Raw genomic sequence first — 16,403 nt, 5'->3', positions numbered from 1 at the left:
GCAAGGTGGCCACTGATTTAACCAATACCTGTCTCTAATTACACACAGAAGTGGCACTGCAGGGACAGGATTTCACACAGGGAGCATTAACCCTCTCATCACTTGCCCAGTCTTGTAAATGATGGTGGGGACACATGTGCCTTTGAGCAGTGACACCTTCATTTTACAAGTGCTTTTTTTAAATTATTTTTTTATTTCGGTGCCATAGCTTTAAAGAATTTATTCAATACATGTTCAAGTTGTCAGAGTTGTCAGAACTACTTAAATAAAGTCTATCTTGCAAGTCTGTTTTAAACAAATACCTTCTTCTATTCCCTTTTTTTCCACATTGAGAAGCAGGAGCTCGGCCTATCCATGGATCTGCTTATAAGCATCATTCTTTTGGGAACCTCAGCATCAATTCCCAGGTTTTGGAGATTTTCTGTACTTCCCCACATGAGACCTCTTTGTCTTGTGCTGAAATGAGGCCCCTGAGCTCCTGGTCCAAATGTCAAGGCTGTCTGATGCTGATCTTCTCCTGCAAAAGCTGAATCACAGCTCACCTGAGAAACCCACATTTCCAATATCCAGGTGCTAATTTAAGGACAAGCTTTTCTAGTGAGATTGGGTGGGATGGAGGCAAGAGAAGGAGAAAATCATTTTGGGAAACATTACCTCAGTTTCAAGGGACAGGTAATTTCCAAGGATTCTGTTTTAGTCTCTCCCAACCTTTTATGAGGTCCATCATGTCCTCACCAGGATATTCACTGCATCCAGCAGCAGGCCCCGCTCCTTGATCCTCCAAGGTGGTTTATATCACACCAGCCACACTCCTGAACAAAATACTTTTATTGGATATAGGTTTCGTTTCATAATGAAAATTGAGAATATAGATTTTTTTTTTCCAAAAGGGCATTTATCCACTAATATACAAAAAGCCTCTATTTATGGCAAACAAAAATAAGAAATATTCCTGATTTCTTGTAGTGTGTCTGGATTCTTCCTTCTTTAAGAAAAAATAAAATTTTAGATACATAGCTGATGTCTTTTTTTTTTTCCTGATAGTTGTCCTGGTTGTTAAAAGACGTATTTCAAAATGCCAGGAGTGGCCTCCACAACCCTGCTTCAGTCTTTTTGTGGTCAGAAGCAACTGATCCCAGCAAGATGTGGAAAGTGGATGCATCCCTGTGTTTGTTCATCCATCCCCCTCTCATCAGTGAGCAGAAACTCTATTGAGATACTCGAGAAGCACAAGTGCTGGGCAGGAAACCAGTTACACACAGTGCTGACTCTAAGCAAGCAGGAATCTGCAGGATGAGCCTGGTTTGCTTGGTCTGCCTTTATTTCAGCTCCAGTTACCTGCCTTTAAGCACAGGGAGAACTGGGCCAGCGGGGAATATCAGGAATTATTATGTGCCTGTGGGTATTAATGGCAAAACAAAGCTCAGCCCCCTCCCCCAGGGATGGACAGAGTGGGTTGGGTTTTCAAAAGGAAAATAAAAGAAGAAAACCAGAGACCTGAAGGGCTCGAAAGAAACCAGGTCTGAGGAACCTGAGGGATGCAAAGACTAAAGGTGCAGAGCAAAACCAACGGAGCTTGGGGGCAGCGTGGCCATCCCCACAGTGCCTGTCTCTACCTTCACTACCCACGGGAAAAGAAAGCTGGTTTACCTTCAAAAGTCGGTCTGGCGAGGGGGTGGGAGGCAACCACTAAAGAGAGTCCGCAGCAAGACGCGCCTTGAAAATGCCCTGAAATCCTGAGTCACCTTCTACATCACTTTGGGGTTTTTCTGGTCTGTACCCGCGCAGTGAGGTCTGAGTCCAGTCTCTCACTCCCATCGCGCCCCTCTAGCAGCGCCCGGGGCCGGGGAGGGGGGGTTAATTATGGGGCAACTACTGGAAATTAAATACCGCCTCGGATACGTGGAGAGGGAAGCAGGAGAGAAAGGGGATGCCGATGTGGTAGAGCCTCCCGTGCACCTGGGAGTCGAGCATGAGGGAGGCGTTGAGGGTCGGGCCGAAGCCGCCGCTGGCGACCAGGGAACCGCCGAGGCAGCCGGCGGGGCCCTCCCGGGCCGCCTTGGGGGCTGCCCCGGGGGGCGGCTGCCGCAGCCCCTGCGCCAGGATGCTCTCGATGCTGAAGCTGCGGCCCCTCGGGCCGTTCTTGTGCGGCGGGGCGGCGGCGGGGGCGACCGGGGGCGGACCCCCGGGGGAAGCCGCTGCCCCCCGGCCCGGCCGAGGGACCCCCGCGTCCCCCTTGGCCCGCTTGGGCTCGACGGGGCGGGCGGGCGGCCCCGGCTGCTCGCCACCCTTCGCCTCCGGCGGCCCCGGGGCTTTGGGCTTCCTCTTCCTCCGGCGGTAGTTGCCGTTCTCGAACATGTCCAGGCACCGCGGGTCCAGGGTCCAGTAGCTGCCCTTGCCGGGCCGCCCTTTCTCCCGCGGCACCTTGACGAAGCAGTCGTTGAGGGAGAGGTTGTGACGGATGCTGTTCTGCCAGCCCTGCTTGTTGTCGTGGTAGAAGGGGAAGCGGTCCATGATGAACTGGTAGATGCCGCTGAGCGTCACCTTCTGCTCCGGGGCTTCTTTAATGGCCATGGCGATGAGGGCGATGTAGCTGTAGGGGGGCTTCTGCGGGGGATCCTGCCGGGAGATCGCCCCCCCGGGGGCGAAGCCGAGGGCGGCCGGGAGATAAACCATGGAGGGGCTGCCCAGAGGAGAGAGGTGGCTGCCGTAGATGTGGCTCATCGCCGGCGGGTTCCCAGCTCCGGGTCTTCCCCTTCGGAGCCGAGCGAAGGGACGGGGCAGGGCAGGAACCTGGGACGAGTCCACCGGGGAGCTGTTTGTGCGAGCTCAGCTCTCAGCCCTGCCTGAAGGAGCTCGCTCTGCCTCTGTCCCTGCTTCATAGCTCTTAAAAAAAAAAAAAAAAAAGGGAGGGAAAAAAAAAGTTAAATAATTGTTGTAAGTTTGCTATTATATGTTGACTTAGCACTGGAAAATAAATTGTCTCTGATAAACAGTCGTTTGTGTTCTCAGCCCACCCACATTAATTAAAATTTCATTGCTACAAAACTCCAAGCTCTCTCCACGTGTCTCGCTGGTACCAGCCAATGGTCTCCGGGTTATTCCTTCATTTGTTTATAGAATTAGTCTGTTGATAAGTCTGCCCACCCAAGTCGAATCAAGCTGTGTTTATTTGGAAAAATTTCCGGGCACCCAATATATAAACGCAGTGATCTGATGTTTGAAATATCACGTCCACCCTTTGACGCTGTAAGCACACACAGCAGAGCAGGATGTACACTGCTGGAGCTGGGGAGGAGCGGCCAGGGATCCCCGCAGGAAAACTGGGGCATTAAACAACAAAAAAAAAATTACTAAAAAAAAAATAAAGAAAGGAAGAGAAGAAAACGGGATGGGTGAGAGAAGGAGGCAGCGCTGAGGCAGGGAGGAAGGCAAAAGGGCTCTCTGGAGTTCTGAGGAAAAGGGGGCTCAGGTCTGGCGGGGTCCGCTGCACGTCCCAGTGCAGGGACCCGTCTGTTCATCTTCGGAGGACACCCGGGGACGGCGGAGGGGAGATCCCGTCCAGCCCCAGTCCCAACCAGGCAGGGCTGCGCAGGGGGAAACTGAAGAAAAAGGGGAATTTGGCAGGCGCGGGGAGGAGGGTCAGTATTTGTGAATGCGGGCCTGTTGCTTTATATTATGTACTTTCCTGTTTATAACAAGGAGGGGGATTATAACAACTTTACAAGTGCACACAGCTGGCCAGTGCTTACATTAGGAATTTGTGATGCTCTTTTTCTGTATAAACGTCCAGGTTTGGATCTGTGTTTTCTGTTATTGGATTTTTTTTTTTTAATTTACTGACGTAACAGCTTTAATCCGAGACCCCGAGGGATTCCGATGCAGTTGGAGGTGTCGGCTCTTTCCCCAGTACCCCGCGGCTCGGATCTGCGTGACACCCCGGGACACTCTGCTCCTGGAGCATCATTTCTCCGGGGAAGGGAAGAGAAGGCCTGAGGGGGATCCCTTCCTCCTTCACTGAGAACTATCCCGACAGTGCAGCTCCCACGATCCTGGTGGGTCTTTTACCTGGCAGGAGAAGAGGTAAAAGCCGGGCTCCGAGCTGTCCCCCAGCATAACCCGGCCCCGGCGATGCCTCCACCTTCTCAACCCCGGATTTCCCTGCAAACTCCCCTTCGCCCGTGGGGTTTTTCGTCCACTTCTGCTCCCGTCCTCCTGGACGAAGGAGTTTCATCCTCGGGGTAAAAGCCAGTGCGATGCTGTGGAGCTGCAGATGCGTCCTAATGAGAGCCTGAGAAACACAGCCAGGGTGCGGGGGGAGGCGGCTTCTGGAGCCGGGGGGGATGAGAGGGTCTCTCCTCTCACTGGTTGGCCCCACGCGAGGGAGGGAAAATCACCTCTCTGACACCGCCCTTGGCGGTAACTCCGCATCCCTCCCCCGCGGTGCGCACACCCGCCGGCCCCCGGGAGCTGCAGGACCCGTCCGCAGTGCCATAAACGCAATAACCCCCCAAATAAATAAATTTAAAAAAAGGGAAGTAAAAGAAATGGTTGTAGGTGGGGGAGACTCCTCTCGTCTCCACACTGGGGACCAGCCCTCCCTGGCAGCCTTTCCGCCCCTGTAGCATTCTCGCTGGGGAGGATGTAACGGAGCCTGGCTGCTCTAACCCATCCGGAGCATCCTCAGGGCAGCCGGACGAGGGTCTTCCCCCCTAAAACCTCTTCCTTTCCCCACCTCAGGGAGTCCCCCGCTCGTTGGGACACTCCAAGAACGGATTAGTAAAACAACAAATACTCGCGTGTACGGCAGTAGACAGGCATACGGGCTCCCGCTCTCTCCCTGAGATCCCTCCCCCAGTAAAATTCTTCCTTGTTTTCCCCTCTTCGCGGTGGGAAATCCTTGGAGGCGGGGATGCGGCTTTTCTCTCCGTTCCTTCTTCCCAGCTCGCGTGCTGCCTGTTATCCCTGTTACCCTCTCTTGCCGGTAGCATCCTTGGAGTTCGCTGCGTTATCCACCCGGAATCAGCCCTCCTGCGGGGGGGCCGGGGAAGCGGGAGAGGGGGGTTCTTATTGATGTTGTTGTTGTGGCCGTAGCTCTTTCCCTAAACGGGGAAAAAAAAAAAAAAAAAAAAAAAAAAAAAAAGAGCCGGCGATGGAGGCGCTCCTGAATGGGTTTTCCCTCCTCTCCAGATGACAAGTCCCTTTTAAAGCAGCAGCGAGGAGAGGTGCCGCCCGGGGCCCTCGGGGGGAGCAGGGCACAAATCAGTGCTCCCCACTCCTGCTGCACCCCAGCGTAGGGGGGAGTGGGATGTAAATCAGTGCTCTCAACTCCTGCTGCGTCCCGGCCTGGGCTCCCTTAGGAATGACCTCCCGGTGGGAGCTGCCCGCCCCTCGCCGCCTCGCTGTGCATGGCCCTGTACAGTTGAGAGGTCGCTCGGTATTGCCCCGGTCTCAGGGATATAATTCCTTCTCCCCTCCAAAATGACAGAAAAGCTCGCGGCCTTCCCCAAAAACCTCTTGCCCGGTGCCTTCTCACGAACTCTAGGGAAGGGTGGAGTTGATTGGAAGGGACCAGACAGGTCGTGTCTGGGTTGTGCAGAGGCCTGGGGGGCTTTCCAAGGGGACTGTTTTTTACCTGGGTCCTGCAGCACCAGGGAAACTCTCCCTTGATCAGGGGCCTTTCCAGCGGGGACGAGATAGAAAATCACTGGCCCTTCTCCCAAAACCTGGAGCTGTCTGTGCTTTCGGACAGGTTTGCCAACTTGGAGGTGAATGGTAGCATAAGAAAAAAAAAATTTATATATATGTGTGTATATATATAAAAGTATATATTATATATATATATATATATGAAAACCCATCCATCCTCCTCTTCCCAGAGCCACCGGCCAAGCAGCAGCATCAGCTCGTCCCCCTGGGGCGAGTTTGGCCCCCCTGATCTACGAGGAGAGGACTAAGGAGGGGTTTATACCGGTCCTTCAGCTTCGAGGGACTGCAGAGCCCGACCTGGCCGCGGCTGCTACCGCAGCTACCCTGGGCCTTCCTCCTTCCTCCCCTTCTTCCTTCCTCCCCTTCTGCTCCAGCCGGGCTGAAATCACCTGTCGCGACAGGCTCCTATCGCGTTATTGACCTCCGTATCTCAGCTTTTAAACAGAGTCCCAAATACATCCCTGCATCCCGCACTTGGCTCTCGCCTCTCCTGCGACACCAGCCCACCCGAAAGCGCTCCCAGCGAGATGATAGGGACGACTGCGGGTCGAGAGAGAGGGGCAGGTGGGGTTCGACCCCCCGCCCCAGGATGGGACAGAGCAAAGGGACGATGCTCTCAGCCCCCAGACCCTGAAGAACATCTCCAGAGGGGTGGGAAGTAGAGAGACAGAGCGGGAACGTCCCACCGGGACGAGGTAAGAAAGAAAACAACAACGAGGGGCTGTGAGGCGACAGGAGACCCCCAAACCCGGCTCCAGCTGCGACCCCCCAGGAACTGTCCAGCAGCAGCACGGGGGGAGGTTGCAGAGCCCCGGGGGGTGCCCCGACCCCCAATATCGCACCCCTCGACATCCCAGCCCTGCCCCTCGGCGAGGAAAAGGGTCCCCGTGTGCCCAGCGCCCTTGGCCGGCATGGGAAGCTGTGGGAGCCTCGGAGACCCTGGGATTTCTCAACGCGTGTGGGAAAGCCCACGGCAGCCACCTGACTTCAGCCATCTCCCCCATGGCGTTCCCGTGCGGGAAAAAACCCGGGGGAAGTGGGTCTGAACCAGGGGAGAATTTTTTCCCAATTCGTCCCCCCCCCCCCCCGCCTTTTACCCTGTTTATTTTCTTGTCACTGTTTTACTCTAATAATTTCCCTTATAACTTACTTTTTTCACCCTTTACATTATGCATTTTCTCTTTCTAAAATAGCACTTTGGATTTTATTGCTTTAAAAAAAATAAAGAGAACAAAAAATAAAATAAAATAAAAACCACCCTCTGAGAGCCAGGAAAAACGGCAGGAGTTCTTTTACAAGAATGTTCCTTAAAATACAGATCAAGTGAGGCTCAGACATTTTTTTCTCATTTAAATCGAGAGTTTCAGTGCTTTTTGCCAGCTTTTAAGCGCATGCAAAATTTAACCGGTCAAAACCAATTTATTTCATCGATTTGAACAACCTGGCGCTTGTGTAATCACTCCTGAACTCAGAAAAAGGGCTACGAGGGATATTGGGGGGCTGCGGGAGGTGGGACAGGGGCACGGCTGGGGAATATCCCCTGGAAATACTGGATGGCTGAGAAGGACGTGGCTCCAGTGAGCTGGGCTTGGAAAGTCCCAAAGACTCTCCTAAACTCTCCTTCAGGCTTTGCCGGCATTCCCATCCTTTCAGCCTTGCCAAACCCTGCGCTTCTGCCCTGGGTTACAGCTGCTGGAACAGGTTAAAGGATGGTTTGGGGGAAAGGCACAACATCTGGCAGTGCCCGGCATTGCGAACTAGAACTTAAAGAGATAAAGCGAAGGTTAAAATCAGCCAATTCTTCATACAGGAGAGGATTTAAAAACTGTAAAATGATTCTCAAGGGAACGTTCCACCTTGCTTTTTTAAGTCTCCGCAGCGAGTCCGGGTTTAAATGATCGCTCTCATCACTCGCACGCACTCCCAGCCTCACAGGCTTCCTCTAAAGAAAAATAAATACAGAAATAAAATGGATTTTTTGTTTTGTTTTTTTGTTGTTGTGGAAAGATCCGGCCCCGGGCTCGGAGACACGCCGAGCACCGCGCAAGGCCCGCGCTCGCAGGGACGGGGTGAGGGGAGCAGAAATCCCCTTCCCTGCACCTCCTGTTTTCCCCGTTCTACCCATCGCGGGCCTGGAAAGACTCCCTAAATTTCAAGCTGACAGGGATTCGGGATTGAGGGTGCTCAGACCCGGCTGCCCGCGCAGTGCCTTATTCTTTTCCCCCTCCACCTCAGTTGTACGATTTCCATCTCTCCACGTGAATTAAACCTTTTACTCAAGAAATATTCATCAGAAACCTTTAGGCTCCAGGAAAACGACTTTGTTTTAAAATCAACCAGTGCCACATTTTCTGTATGAAGGAAAGGTGAAGGAAGAATAATAAAAAAAAAAACAAACCTGCAAAAAACAGTATATACACAGAGAAGCGCCAGACTTAGAGCAGAAAAAAACAGCATGGATTTATTTTAAGGTAAGTACAACAATTAGGACCACATAAGACAAACGAACTTTGAAGCAGGTTAAAGCAAATAGTCCCTAGGAATGGTCAAGGTGAAATCTATTATACAAAACATCACACGTCGGAAATAATAATAAAAAAGTATCAGATACTTTGTCTATTTTTTCCTTTAAAAAAAAAAATCCACCAGCAAAAAATAAATTATTTCCTCATCTTGCGAAAAGAACAGCTCTAAAACGAAAGAAACTCTATTGCATAATTGTACACAGAAGAAGAAGAAATCACTTGTCATTAATTTGGAAGTTAGGAATCGTTGGGCGAGACAAAAATAATCCAGTGAACTCAACTTTAAATATTATATTAATGGCTCTGAAAATCAGCCTGATTAGAAATCCACACATTTTTTACAGCACAACAGAGAACTTAAAAAATACCCAGGACATATATTTATATATATATATATTTATATACTTTTTTTCCTTTTAAAACGTATAAATGGTCGTTGTGATATTGGTCCATAACTTATTTTTCTGAGACCCCCTATACTTTAGCATATAAAATTTGCCACTTTTAGATAGACATATATATATGACTCTTTTTTTTTTCCTTTTTTTTTTTTTTTTTTTTTTTTTGGGGAGAGATCCACCGTTTTTCAAGTACAATTCACTTGCCTGGAATCTAAGGAGGCCCAAAACGGGGCTTTTTGGGATCTACAAGCTCTGTGACTCCCAGGTTCGTGGGGAAGCTGTCAGGTTGTCTTTTTTTTTTTTTTTTTTTTACTGCGTTTGGTGTGGTTTTATTTCTCCCGATATTTTTTTTAATAATTATTATTATTAATAATTTTTTTAAAACCTTTTTTTTCCCTTTTTTTTCCCGGATGGCCCTAGGCAGGGGGTCGCGGCTACTCAGTACTTAGTGCAGTCGTAGGAGTAGGGGGCGGCGTGGCGGTATAGGGAGGGCGCGGATCTGTAGGGGATCTGACAGGCGGAGTTGCTGCTCACCTGGTGGTCGCTGAGCGAGGCGCTCTCCATCCCCAGCCGGTGCGACGTGAACATTTCCCGCACGTTGGGAAAAGTCTGCTGCTGAGAGCCAAAAGTGTGCCCGGGCAGGTGGCTCAGCTCAGCCCCGTGGTTGAGGTACCAGGAGGCGGGGGGCTGCCCCCTGCCGCCCCTCCGCCGCCGCCGCCGTGCGGGTGCCCGGTGCCCAGCGCGCCGTCCTGCCCCGACGGCAGGCTCAGGGTGCCGAGGGGCGACGGGGCGCCGGTGGGATGCTCGGCCAGACCCTCCTCCAGCGGCGCGCACATGTGGCCCGGCCTCTCGCCGCTGTACAGGCTCATGGCCCGCATGCTGCAGTGGTAGCTCCCACTAGTGTCCAGGGCCTGGCTGCACGCCGCGCTGTAGCCCGACGGCTGCCCCGCGGGGTAGCCCAGCGGCATCCCGGCGCCCGTCCTGCCCGAGGCGGCACTCACCGGGCTGAGGTCCCCCGCGGGGGAAGTCCGCAGGGTCATGATGCTCTCCACGCTGAAGCCCGGCAGCCCGTTGCCCGCGGGGTGATGCTCGGGCAGCGAGGCCTCGGGCGAGGCGGCGGCGGGGGGCGAGGCGGCGCTGCGGGGGCTGTCCCGCAGGGCCCCACCGCTGGCCGGGCTCAGCGTCTCCACCTTGGTGATCACCGGCAGCTCGGGGGACGCCGTCTCGCTCTTGATCACCACCTTCTTCTCGGAGGCCGGCGCCGAGGCGGAGGAAGAGGAAGAGGAGGAGGAGGCTTCCTTGGGAAGGTCGGCGCCGGGCAGCCCGGGGGGCTTGGGCTGCTCCTTCAGCAGCCGTTCCCGGGCCTCCTCTTTCTCCTTGGAGACATCCTTCTTCTTGAAGCGTCTCCGGCGGCGCAGGAAGCTGCCGTTCTCGAACATGTTGTAGGAGTCGGGGTCCAGGGTCCAGTAGCTGCCCTTGCCCGGCTTCTTGTCGTCGCGGGGCACCTTGACGAAGCACTCGTTGAGGGAGAGGTTGTGGCGGATGCTGTTCTGCCAGCCCTGCTTATTCTCTCGGTAGAAAGGGAAGCGGTCCATGATGAACTGGTAAATCCCATTGAGCGTGATCTTCTTGTCGGGGGCGTTCTGGATGGCCATGGTGATGAGGGCGATGTAGCTGTAAGGTGGCTTCACCAGGTCCTTGGGGGCGGTGGGTTGGTGGGGGTGGTAGGGGCCGTAGGAGCGCCCCATGCCCGCCGCGTACTGCTCGGCGTGGCCCGAGTAGACGCTCATGGGGTTGCCCATGCCGCCGTACGTCCCCGCCGCCCGGTAGTAGTTCTGCTCGCTTAAATACGGCACCACTCCCAAAGCGTTGGGGTCCGAGACGGAGTAGCGAGCCTGCATCATGGAGAGGGGCTTCCCGCGGCCGGGGAGGCTAGGAGGAAGAGGAGGAGGGTGGAAGGGCCTCACCCCCGTCCGGGACCTCTCTGCGGAGAAGGGAGAGAGGGAGAGAGCGGGAGAGAGAGAGAGAGTCCCGGAGCCGAGCTAAATCCCAGCGTGTCCTCTAGCAGCGGCACCGCAGCGGCATCCTCCGGGTCGCCGGGGGCAGGGTGGTCTCTGGCGGCCTCTCCCTCCCTCTGTATGACTGTGATTCTTGTACACACGGCCTACGGCCCGCGGCGGCGGCGGGCACTGCTGCGGGGAGCTGGGCGGGGGGACGGGGGCCCTGTTCTCGCAGGAAAAGGGAATTAAAAAAAAAAAAAAAAAAAAAGGAAAAAATTTAAAAACTTTAAAAAAAAAAAGGAGGAGAAGAAAAAGAAGAAGAAGCAGCCTTTCGGAAAACCCAGTTCTTGTCACAAGAGCGGCCCGAGGCGCTCCGGAGCCCCCGGAGGGGTGCGGGGGGTGCGGGAGCGGCCGAGCTCCGTCCGGGCGCGCTGCGCAGCTTCGAAACTCGCCCCGCGCCGCCGCCGCGCTTTTACTGCCCGCTGGCCCCGCCCCCACCCGCCGCCGCCAGCCAATGGCGACGCGCGCCGCCGCCGCCGCAGCCAATGGGAGCGCGGGATGCGGCGACGCCGGCAGCATCCCCCCCGCTCAACCCCCCCGGGCGCGCTCCCGCCGCGCCGCGCCCGCGCCGACCCCCGGGATGGGCACGGGCACCGGCACGGGCACCGACACACCCCCACCGCCGAGAGCTTAACGCTCTGGCCCCCAAAGGAGAGCCCCGGCAGCGGGCTCTGCCCGCTCCCGCAAAACACCACGGGTTTTTTTTTAAGCATTTTTCGGACGCAGGTTGATGGGCGAGGGAGGCGGGATGGCGAGATGCCGGTATAACGGTGTCCCAGCGCCGGGCGGGTCGTTTGTCTCACTTTTGAAGTATATATTTAAGTGAGCAGTCCCGCGGTTCCTCGGGAAAGGCCGCTGGGTCTCTCGCCGCGGTCCTCGCCCCGCGGCGGGGGCATCGCGCCGAGGTTCGGCCCCGGTGGCCCGCGGGCTGAGAGGTTCCTCTGTCGCGTTCGGGGAGTTTGGGGTATTTAGTTATTATTAAAAAAAAAAAAAAAATCAGAGCAAAAAAATAGTGAGCGAATTTAAGCGGATTTTTTTTTCGTTCCGGGCGTTGAGGCGGATTTTCTTGTGCCTGTGAAATCCGCCCCTCTGCCTTCCTCTCTAATGAGTCCATTAGAGGCAATCAGAGTGGGACAATTAGGGACGCATGGTGACCAAGTGTAAACTCAGGTATTGGGGGAAACGGCTGCGAGTTGTTCTGTTCCACCCGGGAGAAGCGTGGATTTGCCCAGCGAAGGAATGAAGGTGGGAAACCAGCGATTTCCCTGCTCCGCGAAAAAAAAAAATCTATATATATACATATTAAAAAAAAAATAGTGCTTTAAAATCGATTCGAGCCCGAGAAGACCAAGATAAGATTGAAATTAATTAGCTGTCACTTCGGCTGGGCTCCTTCCCGCCGCCTCCCCCGAGTTCGGCTCTTCCCGCTCTGATTCCTAAGCGGTGATTTTTTGGTTTCTTACACTGTAATTCTGCCTTTCCCTCCTTACAATTTGTGTGGTTTCCTAAGGCTTTAAACAAAGATATTTTTTTCCCCTAAAGTCAGGCTGGGATTTTTGCTGGCTGCTGGGACGAAGGGTCCCTTTCCCGCTCCCAGCCGGGGCGGTGGGGACGAGACCGCAGCCGGCTCCGGCCGTGGGAACTCGGTGGTGCTGTTAATTACCGGCGATTTTCTTAATAAGAAAGGAAACGATTTTATGCGAGAACTGGGGGGAGAAAAAATATTAAAATTACGAGGGAGCTCATGTACAAGAAAGTATGGTTAAAAATGATCTGCGATGGAAAAATTGATTGCAAAGCTTCGCCGGGCTCTTCAAAATAGTTATTTAATTTTGATGGAAATAATTTTAAATGTTCTGAGAGATTTCATCCACCGAGAAAACGTCGGGGGATTTTTTTTTTTTTTTTATGAAAACAAATAGTGAATTCAGCGATGTCTGTGGATACTTTTCATGTAAAATGTACGACCATAAGAGAAAACTTTTTTTTTCCCTTTTCTGGAATAATTTGAGAACGAGTTCACACTTCTATGTTCGGTTTTCAAATAAATCTCATTTCTCGTAAAAACCAGGGCTGTGTCTCAGCGTACACAAGCACATGGGATTCCTTTAAAGATATAACTTTTTAAAATGCAGGAATTTTTAAATGCGAAGTCTGAGCAAAGCTACCCCTGCGGCGTCCCAGTGCTGTCCCTTCCTAGAAGCCTGGAACGCGCTCGAGAAACAACCTTGACTGGATCTTACCTCTCTTTGGCTGAAAACTTTACCGAGATGAATTTCTACAGAACCCCCAGAAGCAGCAAAAGGTCTTTGCTTGCTGCAGCTGGGGACTGAGCAGAGACTGAACCAACGGGCTCGGAAAAGCCCGAAATTCGAATGGCTCGAAGGAAAAAAAAAAAAAATCGGCATTATGAAAAACAAGCTGGAGAGCGCAGGGAGAGGAGCCCCTTCAAGGAAGAGAGCGGGAGGCGCTTGGAAACGCGCTGCCCCCCCCGCCCCCCGGGCACGGTGAGGTTTGCCCGGTTCGCCCCGACAGCCACGGGTGGGAGCGGCCGGTTTTGCTTCTGCAGCCTTTACTGGGCTTTGGGAGCAGCATCCGAGGCTTTCCAGGCTCGGGGCGCTCCCCGCGCCGGCCGCTCCCGGGGCCGCTCCCGGGGCCGCTCCCGGGGCCGCTCCCGGGGCCGCTCCCGGGGCCGCTCCGCGCTCACCTGCCCGGCCCGGGCTCCGCGCGGCGTGTGCTGCCCCCCAGGGGACACCGCGGGGATTGCACCGCGCCGGGACCCCCCGAGTGTGCGGGGACAGCGAGGGGACAGCGAGGGGACAGTGAGGGGACAGCGCGGGCAGCGGGAGAGGGGACAGGAGAGCGGGAGAGAGAGAGGGGAAAGCGAGAGAGGGTCATAGAAAGAGAGGGTGAGAGAGGGAGCGGGCAAAGGGGAGAGAGCACGAAGTGCCGGGAGGAAGAATGGATACGGGAATGAGAGAGAAAACGTGGGCGGCAGAAGGAGAGGGGAGAAACAGGGAGAGGAAAAGTAGGGAAGAAGGGGAAAACAGAGGAGGAAAGAGAGAGAAAGGAAAGAGAGAAAGAAGGGAAAGAGAGAGAAGGAAAAGAAAGAAAAGGAAGAAAAGAAAAAGAGAAAGAAAGGAAGAAAGGAAGAAAGAAAGGAAGAAGAAAGAGGAAGAAGAGAAGAGAGAAGAGAAAGAAGAAAGAGAGAAGAAGAAAGAGAGAAAGAGAGAAAGAGAGAGAAAGAAAGAAGAGAAAGAGAAGAGAAGAAAGAGAAGAAGAAGAGAAAGAAAGAAGAGAAGAGAAAGAGAAGAGAAAGAGAAGAGAAAAGAAAAGAAAAGAAAAGAAAAGAAAAGAAAAGAAAAGAAAAGAAAAGAAAAGAAAAAAGCTTTCTAGCTGTCTCTTGGCAGTGCAAACAGTGGCACCAGTCCAGCAAAGACCCATCAAAATACATGGATTTCTCCTAGTTTTGCATCTGTGGCTAGCCCAGGACTGGGCTCCAGCACTGATGGCTACAGGGGCTGACCCAAATCCCACACCTATTTCCCAGCAGGATACATTGCTGGGCTCAAACATGTTCACTCGGCCCAGCCCCTCCTGCCCTAATGTGCCTCCTTTGCTGGGTTATTTCATAGCACAAAAATTCAGTCATAGACTGTTTATTCACACATGGAAATCCATTTCACAGTGGTCCAAAAAACCAGTTTCTAGCACCCAGCTAATGCACTGTACGATGAAAACCTCATTAAAAGCTCTTGCCTTTCAAATTTGAAGCCTATTTTTACCTTTCAGTCTTGAAACCCCAGTAGAGCATTAGCACTGGTTTGATTCTTTGGGTGCATTTTGGTTGTTTTCTGTGGCTGCCCTTGTGTGTTCAGCCTGCGCTTCAGAGAAATGATTCCTGCAGCACAGGGAGGTTCTTTCTGCATTATTCACAGGGTTTGGGTTAATCTGTCCCTCCCTTTTTTCTAGGTGTTTTCCCAGCTTGTGGGTGTTTCAAGCGAGAGCTGCGTTTTGTCTTTTGTGCCAAAATCCAGGATTCCTTTTCAACTTCTTTCACTGGACTATTTTATTCAGTTTGATAAAATGGATATTAGAACTGATTCAGGCATGTCCAACAGAGTAATTTAATTCATAAGGATGCTGGTAGCCCTGTCTGCTTCCCAATGAAAAGAGAGATTTTCCAGTGGCATCTGTAGGAGCTGCATGAGGCTGCTGGAGCTAAAGCTAAAGGCTGCAGTGTCTGTGACAGAAGAGACCCTGCAAAAGTGATTTGGAGCAAATTTCAGACCTGTGGAAGCCAAACAGAGAATTAAACCATCGGGAAAGATACCACCCATCAGCAAACTCCTCATTTGCTTGAGGCAGAGTACCCTGATTTCTAGAAAGCCAGCTCAGGCCCTTGTATTTGGAAGCACATTCACGTAAGGAACAGCTTTACTGAGCATGGTTGGAGGGAGCTGTAGGTGGTCTGCAAGGATCTCAGCCCCTCTTGATTGTTAATGTACTAATTAATAGCACTGTTGCTACCACCCTCACTTTCCCTTCCTCAGAGGAGAGGAGGAAGAGTGTGGAGTGGGGACAAGCCCCATGGGCTGCAGCCTGGTGATTTTGTGTGGCAGTGGACAGGCAGACAGCAGTGGCTCTTCCAGCCCAGGAGCACAAATCACTCCTGAGTTAACAGGGAGGCTGTAAATTGCTCACCAAGGGCCTGATCCCGAACTCCCCGCAGAGATATCGGAGTCACGGGGAGTTTTCCGTGAGTAGGAAGTGGAGGAATGAGCTTCAAACATTCAGGCCCAGCTCCACATGGGTGGTCTGTTATGCCTGGATGGATTCCCACCAGCTCCAGCCGCACTCCGAGGTAGTGGAAAGGCTCTTCCCAAATGCACCCCGGTGCAGAACCAGCGCTCGGAGCACTCTGAGCGCTTACGAGGGACCCCAGTGAAAAGGCGAAGCCTGGGGCCCACCAAAATTATATTAATCCTACTTCAGAAAACACGGTTGGATGGGGAAAAGCTCCTGAACCACTTTATGGGGGTGGGGGAGGAATCAGTTCAGTAATCTTTGGGAGAAAAGGGTTTCCCTGTGCAGCATCCCAATTTGTTCTGGATTCTGGGTTGGCAGAGCAGCCGTGGGTGGGTTCTGAGGGGGGTGTGGAGCAGCAGCACCCGAGCCAGGCAGATCAGAAACCGAATTCTGAAGGCATTTATTTCCACCATTCCCCCACACACTTTAAAATAAACCTCCGTTCCATTGTTCCCATGACCCCTCCATCCCGCTCCGCTGAGGAATGTCAGAGATTCTCCACGTTCTACCCCTCCTTGGGGGTAATTATGGGATACGCTAATTCTACAAATAATAAATCGTGCCAACAAATCATTCATAATCCCATTAAACGCTAGCAAGAAGTGCACTGTCTGAAAGGCGGCAGGCCGGGACACCCTCGTAGGGGCTGGATATTAATTTATCCACAACCGGCCGATTTTAAATGAAAAAATAGTTAATTTTGGGGGGGTGGGGGGGTGTATTTTACAAAAAGTGGTGTGGGGAAAGCCCGTGAGATTCGTATAAATTGGGCGGCCCGTTAATGCCGCAGCACAGCCCCTTTTAATGTTTAATTCTGGAGGGAAACCGAGCCCTCAGAGACGCTCAACCCTCCCCATTTCGCCGCCGAGGCGTTTTGGCCCCTCCGAGCCGCTGTAGGA

At 52.9% G+C, this 16,403-nt stretch overlaps 2 protein-coding genes across 3 annotated transcripts; both read right to left on the bottom strand.

The window, feature by feature from the left end:
- Nucleotides 1–603: 603 nt before the first annotated feature.
- On the bottom strand, nt 604–5,096 carry FOXL1 (forkhead box L1). 2 transcript variants are annotated; one of them, XM_050311528.1, is made up of 3 exons: nt 3,753–5,096; nt 2,794–2,886; nt 604–2,683 (listed from the first exon to the last, which is right to left on the bottom strand). In XM_050311528.1, exons 2-3 carry the CDS (start codon nt 2,880–2,882, stop codon nt 1,873–1,875), a joined length of 900 nt encoding a protein of 299 aa, XP_050167485.1. In that variant the 5' UTR covers nt 2,883–2,886; nt 3,753–5,096; the 3' UTR covers nt 604–1,872. The 2 variants fall into 2 exon arrangements, with proteins under 2 accessions (XP_050167485.1, XP_050167486.1); XM_050311529.1 differs by having other exon boundaries at nt 604–2,886; nt 4,069–5,096.
- A 3,048-nt stretch (nt 5,097–8,144) lies between these two features.
- FOXC2 (forkhead box C2) lies at nt 8,145–11,057 on the bottom strand. Its single transcript, XM_050311527.1, is given in 2 exon segments — nt 8,145–9,337; nt 9,340–11,057. Coding segments are annotated over 2 exon segments (1,464 nt in total). The 5' UTR covers nt 10,540–11,057; the 3' UTR covers nt 8,145–9,073.
- Between the last annotated feature and the right edge of the window lie 5,346 nt (nt 11,058–16,403).

This window comes from Myiozetetes cayanensis, unplaced genomic scaffold, assembly GCF_022539395.1.
Source record: "Myiozetetes cayanensis isolate MyiCay16 unplaced genomic scaffold, myiCay2020 scf16, whole genome shotgun sequence".
In the NCBI taxonomy this organism is placed as follows: domain Eukaryota; kingdom Metazoa; phylum Chordata; class Aves; order Passeriformes; family Tyrannidae; genus Myiozetetes; species Myiozetetes cayanensis.
This window is presented reverse-complemented; position numbering and strand designations above follow the sequence as displayed.